Source organism: Diceros bicornis, chromosome X, assembly GCF_020826845.1.
Source record: "Diceros bicornis minor isolate mBicDic1 chromosome X, mDicBic1.mat.cur, whole genome shotgun sequence".
Taxonomy (NCBI): domain Eukaryota; kingdom Metazoa; phylum Chordata; class Mammalia; order Perissodactyla; family Rhinocerotidae; genus Diceros; species Diceros bicornis.
Window position 1 is genome coordinate 94157824 of NC_080781.1, and position 22812 is coordinate 94180635.

Here is a 22812-nt window from a genome sequence, read left to right on the forward strand (position 1 = left end):
AGGAACCTGCTGCTGGAGTTGAGGATAACCAGTCCCTCCCTCTATGACATTTATAGACAAGATTGGATAGAATGAGGTAATGGACTTCTCACAATTCCAGGCTTTCTGTTTATCAGCACCTGTGTAGTTATAAGCTGACTTAGGTTCAGTGTTAATAACGGGGCTGATTTCTTGTTTACTTGTTCCCTTAATATTAAAGAACTAAGCTGAATCATGTTCCGGCTACTGTCCTCCTGCTGGTCTCGGCTCAAGACAACAGAAGAGACACGAAGGTAATATTGCAATTATTTCTCTTGACTTACTCCACCATTTCCTCCAATGTTTCTGCTCACAGTCCCTCAAGGGACAAATCTCCATGATACATATTGTTAGGGGAAGTGATTAACCACTGTGTGCAAGATTAGGGGCAGGGTTGTGGGGAGGATGGCCAATTCTACAAGGCAAGTGAATCAGGGAAGAAAAGCATCCTTTGAGGCTTTGGGGAGTGGTTCCCACACCACCTTGGCTGTGCCTTTTATGGTATATGCATTGGGACTACTATAGGCAGAGCCCCAAACACCAAGGAAAATTAGAATTCTCTATTTAGCCTAAGAACTAACAGTGCTTTTAAGACTTTGACTCATTTTTCTTTTCCATTTCCAGGAATGTAACCATCATCATCATTGGATTAGACAACTCAGGCAAAACTGTTCTTTTGGAGGTCTTCCAAAGATGTAAGGAACTAAGGGTATTAGATATTGGTTTACATCTCCCATGGGCCCCAGGGACGAACGAAATAATCATTCCTTCTTAGCCTTACTTCATGGCCCTCAGGTTCTCTCTCCTCGAGTGTTATCAGCCTGTTTTGTAATGTCTATCACCTGCTCCTTTACAAGATATCCTAATTGAAGGTCCCCTCATAGTGTCAGTATTAATGAGCTCAAACTATGTAAAGCACTGCAGTCAATTATGAAGGACAGCATGTTTGAAACAGTGTCTAGTTTCAGAGCTCTAGTAAAGTGGAATTTGGTCTAGATAAGAGAGACAAGTATGGGATGATGAAGAAGTTTAATAATATGAAACTCTTTGTGACAGTTAATAGAGAGGGTTGGAGCTTGAGAAATGTTGTCAGTTCAGAGATGAACAAGTTTAATACCAGATCTCCAGTTTAATACCTTGACATTTCAAGTAGCAGTTACACAGAATTTCAGGGAGCTACTATTCTAGTTGTGAAGACCCCACTAACTGGTAGCCAATCAATCAAAGAACCCAGCACAGTGGCTGGCATAGGATGCCCTCCATTGATGTTGATTAAATAAAAGAACAGGTATGATGACGTGGCTGAGTTTTATATAACCTGGCAACCCTTAGCAAAATACAGAAAAGGGCTAACCTGACTCCTCTGTCACTGGCCTACTTAAAGCCCACATCAATTTCCTTGAACTACAGTAACAGCCTGCTGGCTGATCTTGCCATCTCTAGTTGCGCCCCCAGTATTCAGTCCACGCAGTTGGCTGAGGACTTAATGCAAAAATCTGATCATGGCATTTCTCTGCTCAAAACCATTCAATGCCTCCCCATTGTCATCAAAATAAAACTTTAGTTCCTAGCGGCACACAAGGTCCTCCATAATCTAGACCCTGACTTCTCCAGTTTCATTTCCCATGCTCTCCACATATGCCTGCTAATAGAGCCAAAACAAATGACTGGCCATTCCTCTGCCATCTTACCATTGTAGTTCACGTGCCCAACACTTTCTGTACATGCTGTCGCAACAACTAGCATTTCATCCCCTCCATCATCTACTTGCTTAATCAAATGCCTTGAGACTCAGCCTAAACTTGACCTAAGGAAAGTCATCCCTAACGTCCAGCACCTCTTTCCCGGAATCCCACTCTATTCTGTGCCTCCCTCTATCATGTACTTATCACAACATCATTGTGTGACTGCAAGTCCATTCCCTAGACTGTGAGCCCCTGGAGGAGAAGTAATGGATCTTTTCAGCTCTGTATCTTTAGTCTCTGTACTTTTTAGTACCTTCAGGTAGGTATTCAATAAATATTTCTGGCCTGAATGTTCTCCCCAATTCCATTCTGCTCAGACTACATGTTGCCTCTTTACGACTTCTCCCTCCCCACTCCTCCCCCTACTCCCAGAGTAGCAGCCCCAAGCACCACATTTTAGCCAATGGTTCAGCCTAGTAGCCCAGCTTATATGCAGCAAACTTGACTCCTTGCCTCTCCCAATTCTCTGATAGGCAGAAGTAGTAAAAAGATGAACAGCAGTATAGAAATCTAGGAGCCAGGATAAATCAAAAGATTACTGATAAAAGTGGGGATAATTTTTAGAGCCCCAATTCAGCTCTACCACTAGATTCCTATCCAGTCTGGGTGGGGCCTGGGAATCTATATTTTAAGAACTCCCCAGGTATTTCTGATGGACAGCCAGCTTTGGGAAGCACTCATCTGCAATTAGCCAAATGTTATTTTGTCTGTGAGAATAGCGTCTGCATTCCATTCTAATTCTGAGAGGATAGAGCCTGAACTCTATTTAATTTCTTACTTGTATAGCTTGCCTTGTGCTTGGTGAGTAACTTGGGGCTGATTCATAAACCAATAAGTTTATGGTTATGACTTCATTCACAGAGAAGTTTTTAATGGCCAAGAAGCAAAGCGCCACTGATGTCACATTCTGAAGAATGTCTCAGGCCTCCTCTGTCCATGCAGGACTACCAGAGTCCATTGCTCTGTACCCAAAATGCAATGGCTCACCTCCCCTGCTCCTGCAAATGTTTAAGATTGCCAAGAACAGATAATAGCCTAGGAAGGAAACTTCAATCCACAAGTAGTAATGTGTGTTAACATCTGAAGATGTGAGCTATAAAATATTTCGGGACACAAGCCATTATTATTGATGACACCATTCACTATAACTGTTTTGTCTGGCATGGTCATGGGGGAGGTGGGGGTGGGAGCAAGAAACCTAAGCTTGAGCACAAGCAGGTGCCCTAAATAAGGGTGTTTGTAGCAGTGCCTCTTAAACCTGGCTATAGATTTCAACAACCTGGGAGTTTTGTTTTTTTTTTTTTTTTAAAAACATGATGCTTGAGCCCCACTCCCGATCTATGGCATTAACTCTTCAGAGAATGAGGCCTAGTGTCATAGGTTTTTTTCTTTTTTTTTGTGAGGGAGATCAGCCCTCAGCTAACATCTGTGCTAATCCTCCTCTTTTTGCTGAGGAAGACCGGCTCTGAGCTAACATCTATTGCCAATCCTCCTCCTTTTTTTCCCCCAAAGCCCCAGTAGATAGGTGTATGTCATAGTTGCACATCCTTCTAGTTGCTGTATGTGGGACACGGCCTCAGCATGGCCGGAGAAGTGGTGCGTCGGTGCGCGCCCGGGATCCGAACCCAGGCCGCCAGCAGCGGAGCGCGCGCACCCAACTGCCAAGCCACCAGGCCGGCCCCTAGTGTCATAGGTTTTAAAAGCTCCACAGGTAATCCTGGAGCATACTGAGTACTGAGAGCCAAAAATCAGAACTAGCTGCAGAGCTTTCACACCTACTGATGCGGGAGCTGGAGGTTCAGATACTTTGGTCTGGGGAGGGCCCACAGAATCAAAATCTTAACAAGCACACCAGATGATGCTGAGACACAAGAGGCATGAGTTTCATTGCCCTCTAGGGCAGTGCGTCTCAAGCTTTAAAGTGCAGAAGAATCACCTGGCGATTTTGTTACATGTAAGAGTTTGTTAAATACACAAATGCTTGGATCTCAAGTGTAGAGATTCTGATTCATTTGGTGTAGGGTAGGACTTAACAATCACTCCCACGTAACTCTGAGGCAGACAGTCCCCAGACTGTGCTTCATGAAACACTTGCTAGGGATATAGAGATGAATCAGACTCAGTACCTGTTCTCAGGGAGTTTATAAATCAATAGAGGAAATAAGAGAAAAGTAAATTGTCAGGGAACAACTTCTTGTGGCTTCTAGGGTTCACCAACAATAGACTGCATTAAAGGAATTGGTAAGGTTTCAAATAAAAAGAAAAGAAACACTAGGGAAAATGTTTTGCTCTGACAGGGAAAAATAAATAATACAAAGCTTGCCTCGATGCAGGAAACAAGATTTAAAAATTACCTTTAGAGTTTTAACCTATTCACTTATTATTTTTAAGTAGTCTAATATAGATATAGCAAATATCACATCAAAGTTGTGACTGAAAATTATATGAAAGCTATAATTAAAAAGATCATTGACTAACATGAAAACAGAAGTTATAAGACCACATTAAAACATAATAATATATACACACAAAGATATATATGTATACACATAAATGTGTATATAATCATACATTTCCAAAGATCTGAAAGCATCTTACTAACTTCTCAGTGAAATGACTCATTGTGGCAATCCTATGGAAAATGTCACAGGTAGATCTGAGACTATAAACAAGCTACTGATTCTGGTTGTAGAATTTGTAGGTATGAGTGTAGAGAATCTACAAAGTCATTTTGCTACTGATGTGGGCAGAGAGCTAGGCCAGAACTGTCCGTCCAATAGACTAGAATGTGCATAAAGACTGCCATTTTGAACTGCATTTCCATGGGAGCTGAATGAGGTATGGAATGCCCTATGGGATTGTATGCTCTGGCTATAGCCTTGAAAGGACAAATGTATCTCAGTTTGGCATGGTTTCTTGGAGGAGATCTGAGGAAGAGGACTTCATACTCTCATTCACAGTAACAGGCACCATAAACGTTTACTGAACACCTACTGTGTGTAAGGTAATGCAGAACCCCTCCCTTACAGAGCTTATATTTTAGTTGGGCAGATAGGGCATGCACAGAATGAGGTGAAGGACCAGTTTAACAGACCACATGCTCAACGAGAGAGAAATGAGAGCTGGGCAGGTCAGAGAGGCTTCCTAAAGAAAGTGGTCCTTGAGCTGGGCCTTGGAGAAAGGGTGGGAGAGAAGGGCCTGCTGTACATTCATTCATTCATTTATCAAATTCATTCACCAAATATTTATTGAGCACCTGTGTGCCAGCTTCTATGCTCAGCTTTGTGAATATAATGGTAAATAAAATTGACAGGGTTCCTGTCCTGTTGCAGTTTATAACCCAGAGAAGTAAATCATAGAATTTACAACACTGTAATATGTGCTGTGATAGTGGTAAACCCAGAAGAAACGCATCTTAATCCAGACTAGGGGATGGTGGTGTGAGTTAGGGAAAATTTTCTAGAGGAAACAAGATCTAAATTGATATTTAAAAAAAATAGGCATTAACCAACCAAAGAGTAGTGGAAGAGTATTCTAAGCAGCAGGAATAGCATCTTGTAAAGACCCAGGGCAAGAGGGAATATGGCATTCTTGTGGAGTGGAGGGAGTGTGAGCCAAGGAGCAGAGGGAGGAAGAGACTGGGTATGTACCAGGGACACTGTGGACACCAGTCAGGGTGGGATAGGTCTGGCAGGTTAGGAGGCAAAGGAGTCTGTATTCTACCCTGGGAGCAGTGGGCACTTACCGAAGGTTACTGAGCCAGGAGAGGGGAGCATGGGCAAAGGACCGGGTTAGGAGGATGAATCCGTGAATGTGAGCAGGGTGGCAGGATTCCACAGGGCAGGCTCTGATCAAGGTTCAGATCATTGTTTAACAAATTCTTTCATCTAATATATTCTCCTACTTTGTGGTTGCTTCTCCTCTCTTCCCTATGCATAGTACTTCCCAGTAGGATGAGCCATTGTGTGAAATCTGAACTAACTACACTCCTATTGGATGAGTATGAAGTTTCCATCTATGACCTGAATGGAGACAAGAAGGGCCGAGAAATCTGGCCAAACTACTATGCGCAGGCACACGGGCTTGTTTTTGTCCTGGATTCCAGCGACTTAGAACGCATGCAGGAAGTGAAGATCATCCTAACACGTCTGCTGTCTGATAAAAGAGTGGCAGGGAAACCCATCCTACTGTAAGACTCTGCCTTTGTGCTCAATTTCCCCTTCCCATTTTGTGCCTTCAGAAGAGAAGTAGACAGAAACAGGGCTGGGTGGTCCCTTTGTCACATCCAGCTAGACCTCCTCTTCCCTTTGGCTCAGCGTTGGGGAGAGGCCCAGTCCTCTGGGGGCTGTTTTCAAGAGCCACTTTCTATGACACATGGGGGAACACATTACCTAATTGTGCAAAGGTAATTTTGAAGGCAAGCATCAAAGAGAAATGGAGAGTAATATCTGGATCTCCCACCCCCATCACTCGACTCTTCCTGAAGACTGCCTTCCTGAACTTGCTTCTCTTTTCTGGCTTCAGTATCTGACCTGAGACAGTGGCAGAAAAGAATCCCTATTTTGTATAATCGATGTCAATGGCCTCCTCCCTTGGTAGACTGTCCAATAGTTATGTAACAAACACTTATTCCAGGGTGGTGATTCAGGTGGCCTGGCAATCCTCACCCCTCCCCCACTCCCTTTTTGCCTTGTTCGTTCCTCATTAGCATCCCCAACTCAAGCATGAACAGAGTTTGGAAGAGGATGTAAAAACTCCAAATCTGTTCATATCTCAGCTAGCAATTTTTTTTGTGTGTGAGGAAGATTGGTCGTGAGCTAACATCTGTTGCCAATCTTCCTCTTTTTGCTTGAGGAAGATTGTTGCTAAGCTAACATCTGTGCCAATCTTCCTCTATTTCGTATATGGGATGCCACCACAGCATGGCTGATGAATGGTGTGTAGGTCCATGCCCAGGATCTGAACCCGCGAAGCCCAGGCCGCCGAGGTAGGACGCGTGAACTTAACCACTATGCCACCAGGCCAACCCCTCCCAGCTAGCAATTTTAACTAAAGTTTCACGGCGGGAGTGTAGAGGAAGTGAGAAATGAGGCCTGGGGATTATCCTGGATTCACGTTATTTGGGCTATTCTTTCCTCCCTTGAGAGTTGGCTGGAAAAATCTCTGGCCCATCTCACTGGGTATGTCTTTAAAGCTAGTTCCTGGATATGCAGCAAGTATACCAGAATTGGTTCTCCTCCTTTCCCTTCTTTTCTTGCCCTTGGCCTCTATTTCTGTCTCACTCTTCCTCTCTTCTTCCCTCCCTCTCTCCTATGCCCTGCTCTAGCATGGCAAACAAACAAGACAAGAAGGACGCTCTCCTACCTTGTGATATTGTCAAATATCTACTCCTGGAAAGGCTAGTAAAGGAGAACAAGTCTCTGTACCGAGTGGTAAGTGTCAATCCCTCCCCTCCCTCACCCTCTCGAGCCCAGCTGATGCACCCCTCGGTCCATTCTGTAATCAGCCCCATAGGCTGGGTCTCAGGCCAAGCCTCTCCCCATCAGGCAACATCTACAATGATGATTTTTGACCCAACACTGAGAATAAATATCACATTCTTATAACACTTTCACATCTGTTTTCTCATTAGGTGTTCAAAATAGGTGTGTCAAGTTGAAAGTTTCAATATCCTCATTTTATGGATAAGAAAGCTAAGGCTCAGAGACTCTGAGTGACTTTCCCAAGGTCACACATCCAAGATATTATACCACAATCACTTTATTAAAGGACCTTAGCTTTTGTATCTTTCACTTACCTTCTCAGGAGTCAAAGCTGAGTGTCTCCCAGAAAGTCTTAGAGCCTCTCTAGGCACAGCAGAATTTATATGTACCTCTGCTCTTTGGCTGAGAGTGATTGGGACTGTGGGCCCCAGGGGTCTCAGGCTCCTGGGCTGGAGCCTTCTCTTGTCTTTTTGTCACAGGAACCCTGTTCAGCCATCAAAAACCTCCAAAGAAGGAACCATCAGTCCATAATTGAAGGGCTACGCTGGCTATTAGCTGCTATTGGTGATAAATATGAAGAGCTATGTAGTCGTCAACAGCCACTCACCTCAAGCTTTCCAACCTCCAAGAGTACCAGAGGCTCTGGCGAAAGATGCTCATCAGACAGGTACTGAGCTGCCTCTATTAGGTGTACTGATAAGAATAGACGCAGCAATCAATCTTCAACATGAGCAGAGAATTCTGGGAGGTGCTTGGATTCTGTGTGGTGCTGAGCAAGTCTCTCAAGCTCAGTTGGCTCAAATGGGGCTAGGGCAGTGACCACAAACATTCCACATTGTTAGGTACACCCTCCCCCCAGCACAACTTGAGTGGTCACGTAAAGTGGGATGAGTTGCATAAAGGTAGAGCCAACATATCAGCATTAGAGTTTCTCCAAAACAGGGTTTCTACTCCCTGGTTTGCCACATGGAGGAGAAAAGGAGCATGAGCCCCTTAAGGAGCTTATTGGCAATAGTCTATGGATGAATGTTCTGGAGCTACCCCACATTCTCCTCTTCCAGTTCTCTGATCCTCCCAATAATAGGGAAAGATGGGAAAGAACAGGAATATGGAAAAGAAGAAGAAGAAAAAGAAAACAGGAGGTGATAAAAGTTTTGAGGAGTAAAAGGCCTAAGTGTCCTCTTGCTCTATTGTCCCTTTAATTGTCCAAAGGCATATGATAGGGATGGGTAATAGCTGCATTTGATTAAGGAGCTTGAAGTGTGTCTGTTTTCACTATTGCTTTGTCCTTTCTATCTTCCCCAGCTTCACTACCAGGATGGGAATGCCCAAAGAAAGAAGACAGCATCTAGAACCACGCTCAATGGAAGCTAGACCCCTAAAGCCAATCCTACAGGTAAATCGCTCTTTATATGTTATTGCCCAAGGACCAATCCCTGACTCTCGGGCACCAACCAACTTACTTTTTTTTCTCCATCTTCTTGCCGTACAGAAAGAAGGCTTAAGATTAAGGCCTAAAAAGAATATATCGGTGACATTTGCTTTAGATGAACCCATGGAGGAAGGTGAATGTTCTGGGGGAAATGGAGTTCGGAACACTAGTGAGCTTCACTATAAACAGAGTGATGACTTGCAGCCCCCAGCTCCATATGTTGATGACGATCTTTTTGAAGGTAATGCTGGATCCGCGGTTAGTCAGAGAAAAGGTATATAGGCCTTCTCTCACAATTTATGAAACAGCATTCCTATTTTGAGTCTGAAACTCTTCTCATACTATGGTTGGTGGTCAGCAGAAGTGAGTGAAGTGCAGGGAGGGTGCCTGGGGACCACCAACTGGTAGCCCAGTATGATGCCCCAGCACTGGCTGACACAAGATCTTTGTTTGGATGCCTATAGGGTTACCCTAAAGGTTATGATTTCCAGTGGTAGAAGTATAAATTGGTACAACTTTTATGGAGAGTAGTTTGGTTGTCTGTCTCCCTCCTGCTCTCTCTATCTCAATATATATACTGAGAACCTTAAAAAAGTGGAAACCCTATGAGCCAATCCTCTCATTTTTTGAACTGTATCCAAAGATAATTATAAGTACCCCCCAAAATGCTCATGGTTTGTCAATCACAGCATTGTGTACAATAGCTAAAAGCTGGAAACAAGCTAAACAGCTAACAATGGGGAATGGTTCAATAAATTATGGTGCATCCACACAGTGGAATGCTACACAGACATTAAAAGGGCTAATGTTGACTTATATTTAGTGACACTGAAAGTTTTTCATGATCTGATGTTTTGTTAGAGAAAATGGCAAGTCAGAGTATAGCATGTACAGCATGATGTTATATATGCATAGATTATCTGGAAGGAAATCACCAAAACATTAGCGGTGGTTTTCTCTAGGGTAACATACTAGGTGATTTTGAGAAGTAAAAGGCCTAGGTATCTTTCTTTGGATTTTTGTTTTATTAGAAATTTTCTTTTTATAATAAGCAGATATCATTTCTCCCAATACAATATAGGCATTAAAAGAAAGCTGTGAGGATTTGAAGGTCCATTGTTAATGGCCACTCCTTCTCAGTGTTCCTTGGGACCCCAGTGTCCAAAATGGTCAACTGTCAATATTATAACGTCACTTCTGCTCTCCAAGGGATCTGGCCCTTCAGGCTAGCCCAGAGCCTTGGCTTGTTACTCCTATAGATTGGGGCCTGGATTTGGCCAGGGCCACTGAGGAGGAAAGAGGCACTGCTCTGGGGATGAGGGGTGAGGATGAGAGTTTAAGAGAGGATAAGTGTTTTTCTAGATGTCAAAAACTACCCCGAAATCTCTGTTCAAAACTGAAATTCATTTTTCATTCCCATAACCTCAGAACCCAGGGTGAAAAAGAGAATGGATACCTGGGACCCAGAGGAGATGTTACTGGAAAGTTCCTGTGAAGAAGTCTTTGGATCCTATGGTTAGCATTCCTTAAATGAAGCAGAGAGGGGAGAAGGCAAGAGTGAGAGAAAATATGAGGCCAGGGTAGAGGGTGGGTGCCAGGTTGGGTGCAGTCGACACCCCCTTGGAAAGTGGCTAACACCCTCCCAACCTGGAGTGGTCTGGGAAGAACAGGAAACGTGATGCTTAGCTTCGCTTGCAGTGACTGGCTGTTTTTTTTCTCTTATGACTTTTAACAGAGTACTGAAGAGGAAAATGGAGGGAAGTCAAAAGAAACATCTAAAGTCTCTCCCTCAGTAAATGGGCTTATTTCCAGAACCATCAGGACTACCCAGTTTTTCAGTTTCTATTTGCTAATACCTCTATAGACTCTCTACAGCTCCATCTACTCTTCACATCACATCCCTGAGAGCTCCCATTGTTCTCATTCTAGCCATCTCATTCTAGCCATCAAATGAATCTTATAGCCGCCGAGAGGCTCAAGGAAAGTTAGGTGGTATCCATTTGAGAATGAAGATGACCTTAGCAAAGAAGAACACAGATCTTATGTCTTTGCACCCAGATACTTCTGATGAAGCCTGTGAACAACACATCACGGGTGACCAACTGAAATTGAGCCTTGGAAGCACAGGCTCAATTTAGAATTACATGTTTTCCCCTAAGGTTCTTGGGTGTAAGGGGACTGGCAGAAATAGAACTCTTCTGCAGGGGCGGGCCCCGTGGCTTAGGGGTTAAGTGTGAGCGCTCCACTACTGGCGGCCCGGGTTCGGATCCCGGGCGCACACCAACACACCGCTCGTCCGGCCATGCTGAGGTGGCGTCCCACATACAGCAACTAGAAGGATGTACAACTATGACATACAACTATCTACTGGGGCTTTGGGGAGAAAAAGAAGGAGGACTGGCAATAGATGTTAGCTCAGGGCCAGTCTTCCTCAGCAAAAAAGAGAGGAGGGTTGGCATGGATGTTAGCTCAGGGCTGATCTTCCTCACAAAAAAAAAAAGAACTTTTCTGCTGAAAATTATGCTCTGCTCAATCATTTTCAGTCACACCTCCAAAAACAACTTGGTTTTAAATTTCCAGCCACTATCTGGGAAGCTGGTAACAATTCCTTTAGGCTGTTCCTTCAGGAATAGCAATTGCTGCCTCTCCTAACACTTTGGTTAGGTATGCATAAACTGTATGAACTTGAACTCATTCAACCTTCCATCCCAGGGGCATAGCAGCAGTGGTGGTAGTTACTATTACTACGACTATTACTTTTACCATCAGTACCACAGCCACCATTTATTGAGTGCCTTCTGGATGTCAGGCACAGCACTAAGTTCTTCACATTCATTATCTTATTTACAACCCTTGAGGGTAGACAGTATTCCTGTATGCATTTTACAGACGAGGAAACTAAGGGGCTGAGGAGTTAAATAACTTGCCCAAGGTCCCACAGCCCGTAAGAAGCAGAGCAGGGAAGTGAATCCAGACCTGACTCTAGAGCTACTTTGGGCCAGAAAAATGTGTTTATGCTTTTCTCAAACTCTATCCTGAAAGAGAAAGCTATATTCAGGAAAAATGCTGAAGCTTAGCCATGCCCATGTCAGGAGAATTACATGGATAACAATAAGCACACCAACAGTAGTAGCAGATATGGCTGACTGAGCACTTCCATTTTGCCAGGTGCTGGACTAAGTGCTTTACATAAATTATTGCCTTTCATCTTCACAAGTCTATGAGGTCGGCTCTATTATCATCCTATTACAGAGGCAGAAACTGATATTCAGAGAGGTCAAATCATTTGTCCCAGGGTACCCACTAGGAAGTGGCAGAACTGGTTTTCAAACTAAGGTCCAACTCCATAACTCATGCTCTTAACTCCTACCCTATACAGTCTCACCAGGCACTATAAACCAACTAGCCCATAATTGTTTCTGAGGGATAGAAACCTTGCACAGAAAGATCAGTCTTACAACCCCATCTGGAGGGTCTCACACTATCTAAGGCTACATCATTTGCTATTATGCATTGCATATGGCCTTATCTCCAAGGGAACCACTCCAGGCACCTTGTGAGTCTTTGACAGGATTCTGACTGAGGCTTGTTAGTCACGGAGCTGGAAGAAACCTTACAGAGTCTGTAGTCCAACCCCAGTTGTTAAACAGATGAGGAACTCGGGGTACAGAGAGGTTAAGTGACTTACCCAAGACTGTAAAGCTGATCACTGACAGACATGCTCCTAAAATCCAGATCTCCTGTGTGGCTGAGCCAGTGTTCTATCTTCTCTACCCAAAAATACTACATCTTTCCTGGGTCTTCTTCTGGCCACGTTGACGCACCTACTTGCCTCCAATTTGCCTGATAAATATCACTGGAGAATTCTGCTGACAATCATTCTCACATGGGGATGCAGCAAATATCTCTACTGAAGAAGAGTTTTATCAGGCAGGAGATTGTAATTCAACAAACCTACATTCTTAAGAAAATTGGATCATCCACATTTCTCTTTATGGTATGTGTGTTTATGAGGCAGGCATACTTTCTCAGCCAAGAGGGAAGGGGAAGTGTGGCTAAAACAGGTGGGAGTGCTACCTATGAATGAGGGCAGGATGGAAAATTTAGGTTGAAACGACCTATGATAAAACTGAATTTCAGTATATTGGCACACTTCCCTTTGTACAATATATGTGTTCCTGGGTGTCAACCAAATTTTCCTAAATAGAATCTATCAGCCACAAAAAGTTACTTAAAGAATATTCCCCAAATACAGACAGCACACCCTTATTTATTTTTGAGTGAATCTTAATTTTGTTGCTGCAGGCTGTTACTGTACTTTCCAAACCCCTTATCAAGCTGGGTGATCTGGCAATTTCACCCAGCAAAGACAGGAATAAGAGTACCTACCTCACAGGCTTGTTGTGAGGATCAAAGGGGACAATCCATATAAAAGTGCTTAGCATAGTGCTCAGCACATAAGTAGCTCATTTAATGTCAGCTACTATTATTATGATTAGGGGAGGAGCTTATATCATTAGACAGCTGTACCCCCCTTCTGAGAAAGGTATCCTCTTTTCTGCAAAGAACAACCCAAAAACAGATGTCTTAGGTTCTAAAGTACAAAGAGCATAGAGAATCTAAAGTAACTATAACCACTGCCAACCACTGCCTCCCATATCTTTGTCTTTGAGAATCCTAAATCTGCTGAAGAGGTCTTACAAATGTATGTCTCAGCATGGCAGCCCAGGGACCAAGATGAATGATAGTTTCTTGAGCCTAGAGGGCAAATTTTCTTTCAGGCAAGCTGTTGCCTTGGAGTTTCTCTCCCTTCATTGTCAAGATCTTGGCCTCCCTCCTCCAGGACTTTTATTTTTATTTATTTATTTATTTTTTGCTGAGGAAGATTGGCCCTGAGCTAACACATGTGCCCATCTTCCTCTACTTTACACGGGACGCTGCCACAGCATGGCTTGATAAGCCATGCGTCGCTCTGCATCCGGAATCTGAACCTGCAAACCACGGGCTGCCAAAGCAGAGCGCGCGAACTTAACCACTACACCACAGGGCCAGCCCCCTTTTGTTTTTTTTTAAAGATTTATTTGTATATTCATTTATTTTTTTGTGAGGAAGATCAGCCCTGAGCTAACATCTGTCGCCAATCGTCCTCTTTTTGCTGAGGAAGACTGGCCGTAGGCTAACATCTGTGCCCATCTTCCTCCACTTTATATGTGACGCCGCCACAGCATGGCCTGACAAGCGGTGTGTCGGTGCATGCCGGGGATCAGAACCCCGGGCCGCCGCAGTGGGGTGCACGCACTTAACCGCTACACCACCAGGCCAGCCCCCCTCCAAGACTTTTAAAGCCTAGCTCCTGACAGAGGCACTTCAAGCATATGACTCTGGTCTATCATTCAACAAGCCCCATGTGGCTCTGGGTACTTGTCCATTTTGTCTTGCAAGACAGGCCTGGGCTTTCTGACTAGAGAATTCAATATGGATAGGTAGAGGAGTCCCTCTGCTCTGAATGGTTTTCAAATCCTGAAATCTGGTCACCACTCTTCATTCATATGTTGTTTCTACCCACCCTGTAGTATCAACAGGGTTGGTATCCACTGTGATCTGCAGTACACAGGTCATATAGTTATTACACAGTAAGGGTTAAGGAAGAACCATGATAATTTAGGGTTGGAGCACAGAAACCAGTAGTAGCTAACCTAGCTATTAATCCCATGGAGATTTCAGTGTTTGGTGCTTTGGCCAAAGCAGCTGTGCTTTAATATCACTCTTCCCTCCCAATAAACTATTAGAATCACTCATTTTCAAGGCAGTTGCTACTGGCAAGACTTAACCAAGTGCACGGAACACAAAACCACGCTTGTCAGGAGAATCTTTTCTTAACTATAAAATGCCATTGGCCATGGGTGGGATGGGGTCAAGCCTGGACTCATTGCTTTGTCACTCACCCCTGTAAACCCTTTACTTGGTGGCCAAAACTCGGATTTCTGACAGAAAGGGGTGTAGAGAATGAGAGCTACTGCCCAGCTTTCCAGGACTTGAAATCATTCCCTCATCCCACTTCATTTTCACAGATGCACCTAAAGGAACTGTAGCCATGGCACTCCTGACCTGTGCCTTATTCCTTTAGCTATAATAATCCATCCTCCCACTCCTCTTGTCTTTTCTCTCATATCAATCTCTGTGGGAAACACAGGTTGAGTTGTTATCCCAGGCGAGAAAGAAAGCAGCAGTAACTTCCTGCTGTTGGCACGGAGATAGTATCAGAGCTGAGGGTCGTGGGAGTTAGGGGGCCTGTACTTCCGCCCCTGTGCCCATGAAGAGCCCGGCTCAGGTCCAGGGAGCCCGGGAGGCTCTGTTGTCGGGTGCTGGTTAACAAAGCACTCAAACTGTGCTGTGCAATGGTGACTCAGGAATCCCACACAATCCCACGCTCATGCTAGTCACCACTTCCAGGAACTAAAATAGACCTCTGGTGCTAAGAGACAGCAGGCCTTTTATATCTGCTTAGAAAAGTGAGCCCAGTCCTAAGAACTATCATGCTATTCAATACAATGGAATGTTACACAGCCATTAAAGATGATAATTATGTGCACTGTGCAGGTGGGAACTAGAATGTGAAATAATGTTAAGTGAATACAGCAAAACACGAAATAGCAGGTACACATGCTGACCACAACTACAGAAAACATACATAAAAGAGTTCATCTCTAAAGAACCTAAGAGAATGAAGAGTGCCATAGTTCTTTTAGATTCCACTCCCCCTCTGCCAACACCTTTTGTAACAATACATTGTTTTAGATTGTCATGCTGGTCACACTAGGTTACTGAGATACCTGCCTTCTAACTGATACAGGAGTTAACTCTGCAGATCATTTGATTCAGGGAATAAAGAAGAACTGAATGCTAAGGGGGCTGGCGCTTTAAAATGGACTGGATCCTTCCTCTTCCCACTCCCCTTCTCATGTTTGGGGCACAATTACCATTTCAGGTTTAGCACTACAATGAGAAATTCCTTCAAACACCTAGCCAAACAAACTCTAAGATGAGAGTTTAAAAAAACACATATTTGGACCTCTTTTAAGTGAGGCTACTGTGTTTTGAACTAGACTAGCTTGTACTGAGAGAAAGGAACTGTTTGTCAATAGGCTGCCAGAAATTTCTTATTGTAGAAGAATTGCCACGTGCTACCCCTCACTCCTTGTCACCTTGTCACGGGTAGTATTTACAGTTAGTCAAATATCTAGCACATATCTGGGTATCTGGGTGAGCACTATTCTCTCCCTGGAGCCCTGGTCTCAACACCTGCCCAGACTTGGTTTTTCTAGAATTAGCTTTCAATCAGTATGTTTAGTTTTTAAAAGGCTATACTTAGTTTTTTTTTAACATTGTATTTTCAAATAATTTTAGATTTACAAAAGAGTTGTAAATATAGTACAGACAGTTCCCATATAGCCTTCACCCAGCATCCCCTAATGTTAACATCTCATGAAACTCGGGTACATTGATCAAAACTATGACACTAACATTAGCACAATACAATTTACTAAATGACAGACTTTATTCAGATTTCACTAATTTTTCCACTAATGTACTTTTTCTGTTCAGGGTCCAATCCAGGATCCCATGCAGCATTTATAGCATGTTTAGTTCAAACAAAAAAACCCACCCCTAGAAACAAGTTTCCTGTTAGGAGGTGGAAAGGGCAAGCTAGTAAATGTTCTGGGCAATTTATGATCCTGCACTATTCTACCCAGAAGGGAACTCCATCACTTCTGCACCAAAGCCCTTAATTCATGATACCTCATCACAGTTATTTTCAGAAAACATGTCTTACATTAGCACTTCTCACAGTAGTACAAAGGGATTTGACAAGTAGATTATTTTAGCAACCAATATTATGAGGGTGACAAAATGAGAGGGATGGCCTTATCTGTTTTCTAGGCCTCATTTTTCTTCGAACTGTATTTAAACTTTTTACTAGAAGCTGTAATATTTGACGATAATATAAATGCCGAGAAACACCCACACCAACAGGGAAGGGACCCTTTCCAATGTGTGTTTGGTTTTGTTTGCCTGAAATTAAGTATTGAAATCTTAGAGAAACCAAATTGATTAGGTTATTTTTGCTTGTTAATCTCAAGTGTGGGAAGGGAAAGCAGGCTATGACATCCATTTATTCCTTCTACAAATAATTGGATTATAAAGAATAACTCCCACTTACTGAGTGCCAATTGTGTGCCAAACAATTTGCAAAATGCTTTACATATATTGTTTTGCTGAATGGGTCACAACAATCCTGTGAGGTCAGTACTATTATTACCCTTCTTTTCCAGGGAGAGGGGTGGGGAACAGAGGGTTGGAGATGTTAAGTCACTCACCTACGGTCACACAGCATGTAAGTGATGGAGCCAGGATTCAAGGCCAGGTCAGCCTGATTCCAAAGCTGGTCCTCTTGGCCACTATACTATATTGCCTCTCTGAGCACTTGCCACGTTTCAGACACTGTGCTAGGTGCTAGACAGAGATACCACAGTGAAAAGGATATAGCCCTTATTCCCTCAAACCTTACAGTCTAGTTGGAGGGGAGAGACTATTAAATAGCTAAGTATAAGATAGCCCTCTCTTCTTCTCAAGTATTCCTTGAATTTGTTACAAGTAAAGGTGATCAGTAAATGCAAGCAGTGAATGCCAACACCTTTAAACATTTAAATTCCCTTTGTAGGTCCTCTGAGCAAAGACCTCTCCCCTCCACGTACCCTGAGAATCCCTAACAGGAGTGGACTTGAGGATATTGACATACTCCTCCACTGTGTTGCTCTGGGCTAGATGTCAGCATTGCCACCCCACTTAGTCTCCTTTGAGAAGAAACAAGGGGAAATATGATGTGGAAATACATTTAATGATGGAATCAAATCAGCTGACGGAAAATTTTTAAGCCTGGGACTTAATAATTACATTCCATTTCAACTGTCCTTTTGCACTTGCATTAATTGGTGACCTCTAAGGGAGCTTCAATCGGTTCATGAGTGGGAAGGGAAAGCAGGCTATGACATCCATTTATTCCTTCTACAAATAATTGGATTATTATTTATGGGCAGGCCACTTTGAAATATATTTCTTAGAAAAATGACAACGATAACTCTGTAAATTATAAATTGGCGATGTGATTTTGAAGGTGAAGGGTTGGAAGACTTAAATCTCAGCAAATGACAATCATTCTCTTCTCCCTTCCAGCCCCAAAACAATCAAATACCCTAACCCTATGGTTCTCAATGCCAGCTGCACACTGGAATCACCGGGGAAACTTCAAAATGACCAATGCTTGTGTCCCGCTCCCAGAGATTGTGATGATTTAATCGGTCTTGGGTATGGCCTGAGTTTTGGACATTTTAAAAGATCCCCAGGGGATTTTGATGTGCTGACAAGTTTGGGAACCACAGCCCTAATCAGAGGATCATAACCCTGGCTGCACATTAGAATCACCGTGGGGGATCTTTTAAAAATCCAGATGCTTGGGCCACACCCCAGACCAATTAAATCAGAATATCTGAGGGGAGGGCCCAAGCCCCAGGATTTTTTTAAAACCTCCCAGACGAGTGCAATGTAACCACTGCCCTGGGTGAAACTCCAAATCTGCAATAAGGGCAATAGCAAAATTTGCACTCAGAGGTTCAGCAACTCTAAGATGAGCCTAATGAGAAGAAGCCAGTTCTAGAAGACAGGTAGGAATCAAGCTGAGGACAAACGCTTAAAACAGCTGTCCTACTTTAATATTAAAATGAGCTCACTTGTCTCTTGCCTTGCATAATGGTTAATTTTAAGGGTTGGCTAGGATTACTAGCAACTGATGGTATTTGAGCCCCACTCCCTACCCCCCCTCCCCCCACTGAAATAACTGCAGAAAGATGGGAAAGGGAATGCTTTAAACAGATGAAAACCTTTGCAAACAACTGTAAATCAGTGCTCAGAGACTCTGGGTGGGTCTAGACAAGGAGGAAACAGAAAAGCAAGCTATTTTGCCTATGTGTCACCCAACTAGTTAGTTTTTATCTGCAACTTGATGTACACTTTTACTCATCAAGCCAAGCACTGGGCTTGGAGACAAAAATCCTAGACGGCGATTCTCATCCTTACCTACACATTCAAGTCATCGGGGGAGCTTTTAAAATAATGATGCTAGGGCCACACCTAACATTAATTAAACCAGAATCTCTGAGGAGATGACGCCCAGGAACCTCTGGTTTAAAAGGTAGCCAGGTGATTCAAATGTGAAACCAAGGCTGAGAACAGTCACTCTAAACCAGTGGTTCTCAACCTTAGTGTGCATCAGAATCATCTGGAGGGCATGTTAAAACACAGATTGCTGGGCCCCACTCCAGAGTTTCCCATCCAGTTGGGGTGGAGACTGAAAGTCTGCATTTCTAACAAGCTCCTAGGTGATGCCAATGCTGCTGGTCCAGGGGCCATACTTTGAAAGGTAAAACCCCAACTAGACCATTGGTTCTCAACCTTGGCTGCACATGAGAATCACTGGGGGGCATTTTTTAAATGCTGATGCCTGAGCCCCTCCCTAAACCAATTATATTGGCATGTCTGAGGCCCAGGGATCAGTATTTTTTTTTTTTTGAGAAAGATTAGTCCTGAGCTAACATCCGCCGCCAATCGTCCTCTTTTTGCTGAGGAAGACTGGCCCTGGGCTAACATCCGTGCCCATCTTCCTCTACTTTATATGGGACGCTGCCACAGCATGGCTTGACAAGTGCATCCGTCAGCGCCTGGGTGCGGATGTTAGCTCAGGGCCAATCTTCCTCAGCAAAAAGAGGAGGATTGGCGGTGGATGTTAGCTCAGGGCTAATATTCCTCACCAAAAAAACAAACAAACAAACAAAAAAGGACAGAAGCATGATTCTAAAAGCATCTTACTTATAACATATAACACTAACAGAATTATCAGGAAGCTGATTATCCACAGCCAATCCTATATTTATTCATTAGATATTCCTTGGGGAATAACTAGGTTAAAATAAAAATATAAAGACGAATAGAGTTAGCGAGAAGAGGTATGGAAAAGCACATTCCAAGCTGAGGAAACAATATGAAAAGGACCAGAATGGAAGAAATTTGTCTTTTCCAGGGAAAGGAATTCAATGTGTATGGAGAAATGAGGCTGCCCAGATTATGAAGGGGCTTTGAGGCTACATCAAGAATTTGGGACTTTATTTTAAAAGCAATAGGAAGCCAAAGGCAGATTTTAAGCATTGGAGAAACACAATGAGATTGGCATTTTAGAAAACTCACTCTGGCTATAGAGAATGAAATGGATGGGGGCATGAGTGGACACAGTGGCATCAGGTGGGAAGATGGCCCTTTCAGTAATAATCCAATGAGAGATGATGGTAACCTACAGGGATGGAGACTTGGTGATGCATTTGATATAAGAGAAGAAGGGTGTACACGAGAAAAAGGACTCAGATATAATTCCCAGGCTTCTAGCTTGAGTGACTGAGTAGATTGGTATATTCATCAAGTTTGGGAATACAGGATCAAGAACAGGTTTGGACGAAAGATGTGAAGCATTCAAAATTAGATATGTTGAGTTAGGAGTACCTAGAAGATATCCAGGTGGAATCCACCTTGTAGGCAGTTGGATACGAGAATGAGAAAGGTAAGTCTGGTTTCCAGCTTCAGTAACTAATAGATAGGATTGCCATTTACATATATGTGAAACAAAGGGGAGAAAATCAAAGTTGCTTTACATTGAAAAAATTTTTAAGGGGGCCGGCCCCGTGGCTTAGCGGTTAAGTGCGCGTGCTCCACTACTGGCGGCCCGGGTTCGGATCCCGGGCGCGCACCGACGCACCGCTTCTCTGGCCATGCTGAGGCCGCGTCCCACATACAGCAACTAGAAGGATGTGCAACTATGACATACAACTATCTACTGGGGCTTTGGGGGAAAAACAGGAGGAGGATTGGCAATAGATGTTAGCTCAGAGCCAGTCTTCCTCAGCAAAACGAGGAGGATTGGCATGGCTGTTAGCTCAGGGCTGATCTTCCTCACAAAAAAAAAAAATTTAAGTTATAAAAATAATATAACCCCATTACATGAAATGAAAAATAGGGAAATGGAAATAAAACTTATCTGACTACTATAAATCAACACTTTTTATCATTTTAGATTATTTCTTTCTAGCATTTTTTAAATCAATATTTATATAGTAGCTTTAATAGCCATATTTCCCTGATAAGGAGGCTTCTCTAGAAGTATTTAGGATTGAGAAGAATTAAAAATACTAGTTGACCTGATAACATTTTATACATCTGACAACACTTGCTAACTTACATGTCCTCAGGCTGTTAAAAGATTCCAAACATAATCTAAATTGTTGGGCAAGTATCCAAGAACAACTCTAGAGTCGAAGAAATCATGAACTAGAGAATGTCCATTTCAATATCCAATTTATTATAGTGTACACTGGATCATTAGGGGATTCTGGAGCTTTCTGCCTCCATATCACACACACAGCACAATTATAGGTATTCAGTCTCTTCCTTGAAGATCTCCTTTCCCATAAGGTCACTACTATGACCAATTCTCCCTCCAGAGGTGAGAGCTAGTTGGTGTTATTCCTGGTAGGAGTAACCATATTTTTAAAGGGTATTCTAGAAGCCTCAAACCCTAAAAAAACCCAAAGGAAAGAAGCTCTACTGAGATCTTGCAGTCACCATGCAATCACTTCGTAGCTTACTCTGCTCTTTTAAAAAGCTAGACTTGTTTCTAGTTCTAATCCTTGGCTACCTCCCGAACACAGAACATATCTAGTAAAATCTCTGAGCAAATACAGAGACCCGAGTCAATGTGAAATTATTATCAGCTGCGGAGAAATGCTCAGTTGTCACCACACCACAGGCAGAGTCAGACAGAGGAGACAAGACTATAAACTAGGACCAAGGGAGCCATGACAGGCTGACAGCAAAAGGAAGGAACAGTCCAGATCCAAGGCCAAAGAGTGGTCACAACCAGGCAAACACTCATGACAGCATGGGAACCTGAAAGCTAAGGTTATAAATCTACCTCAGATAAGAGGCCTCCTATATTCTTCCTGCTCACGATCCAAAGATTGGTTTCCCTGGTAATGATCTCAAGGTCTGCAATGCAGCAATATGCCAAACCTGAAAGTTACTGAAACTTCAGCCTTAACCAAGAGCCTGCAGTCTTGTAGGAGGCTGCTTATCGAGTGAAGAGGAGCACCAGCTCACAGTGCGGGGTGTGCGGGAACAGATCCACAGGCACAGCTTGTCTCAGGACAAAAGGCTCGCCGAAGAGCTTCTTAGCAGAGTTTGGAGGACAGCACAGCCTGTAGAAACAGATCACAATATCAGTTCCTGGAAACCAAGGAGAACCTACAGGAACACAATTTTTTAAAATTTAAGCCTTTCCTCTGTGTTCCCACAGCCCCCTGTGCTTCTTTCTATAACAGCACTTATCATATTTAATGTAACTACCTTTTCTTTTAACCATCTTGCTCACTGGAGTATAATCTTTTTGAGGGTAAAAACGAGGCAAAAACTGCTTATTAGTCATCTCTGTGTTCCCAGTGTGTGACACACAGTAGGGGTTCAGCGATGAATGGAGTGAGAGGCCTAGGTCGTATACTTTTCTGTATGATTTGCACACAATAGGTCATAATAAATATTACTGAATTAAATTATTCTATTGAAATTTTTTAAAGTAGATTACTGTTTTCCCTTATTTCAAAGGCACTCAAGCACAAATGAGAACAAAAATTCACCTAGAAACTCACCACTCAGAAAAGGATAACCACTGCTTACTTTTCAGGATATAGCTTTCCAAATATGTATATTTACATTGGTTTCTTAAAATGAAGTCACACTGTACATTTTGTACGTACTGCTTTACAACCAGTTTCTTCAGTTAATAATACATCATCAGCATCTCTCCACTATATGTAAAGCTACCTCACTTGTATTGGCTATATGGCTGTTTTAACTTTTTGCTATTTCAAGAAGTCCCTCCATGAATATTCTTATAGTTATATCTTTGCATACATTTTTATCTTTTTAGTGGAACTGCTGAGTTGAAGGGCCTGTATGTTTTTAAGGCCCTAAGATATGT

General features: G+C 43.0%; 2 protein-coding genes across 5 annotated transcripts in view; one reads left to right on the plus strand and one right to left on the minus strand.

Moving 5' to 3' along the window:
- Window positions 1-213: 213 nt before the first annotated feature.
- ARL13A (ADP ribosylation factor like GTPase 13A) lies at window positions 214-10198 on the plus strand. The gene is made up of 8 exons (XM_058535092.1): window positions 214-272; window positions 643-713; window positions 5703-5952; window positions 7090-7195; window positions 7726-7913; window positions 8552-8642; window positions 8739-8919; window positions 10107-10198. The coding sequence occupies exons 1-8, from the start codon at window positions 214-216 to the stop codon at window positions 10196-10198; spliced, it is 1038 nt and encodes a 345-aa protein (XP_058391075.1).
- A 10919-nt stretch (window positions 10199-21117) lies between these two features.
- Window positions 21118-22812, minus strand: part of TRMT2B (tRNA methyltransferase 2 homolog B) — a 38272-nt gene continuing 36577 nt past the window's right edge. For all 4 annotated transcript variants that reach the window (XM_058536329.1, XM_058536330.1, XM_058536332.1 and 1 more), the window contains one exon: window positions 21118-22033. In XM_058536329.1, coding sequence (XP_058392312.1) covers window positions 21907-22033 — 127 coding nt within the window. In that variant the 3' untranslated portion in view covers window positions 21118-21906. The remainder of the gene's footprint in view (window positions 22034-22812) is intronic.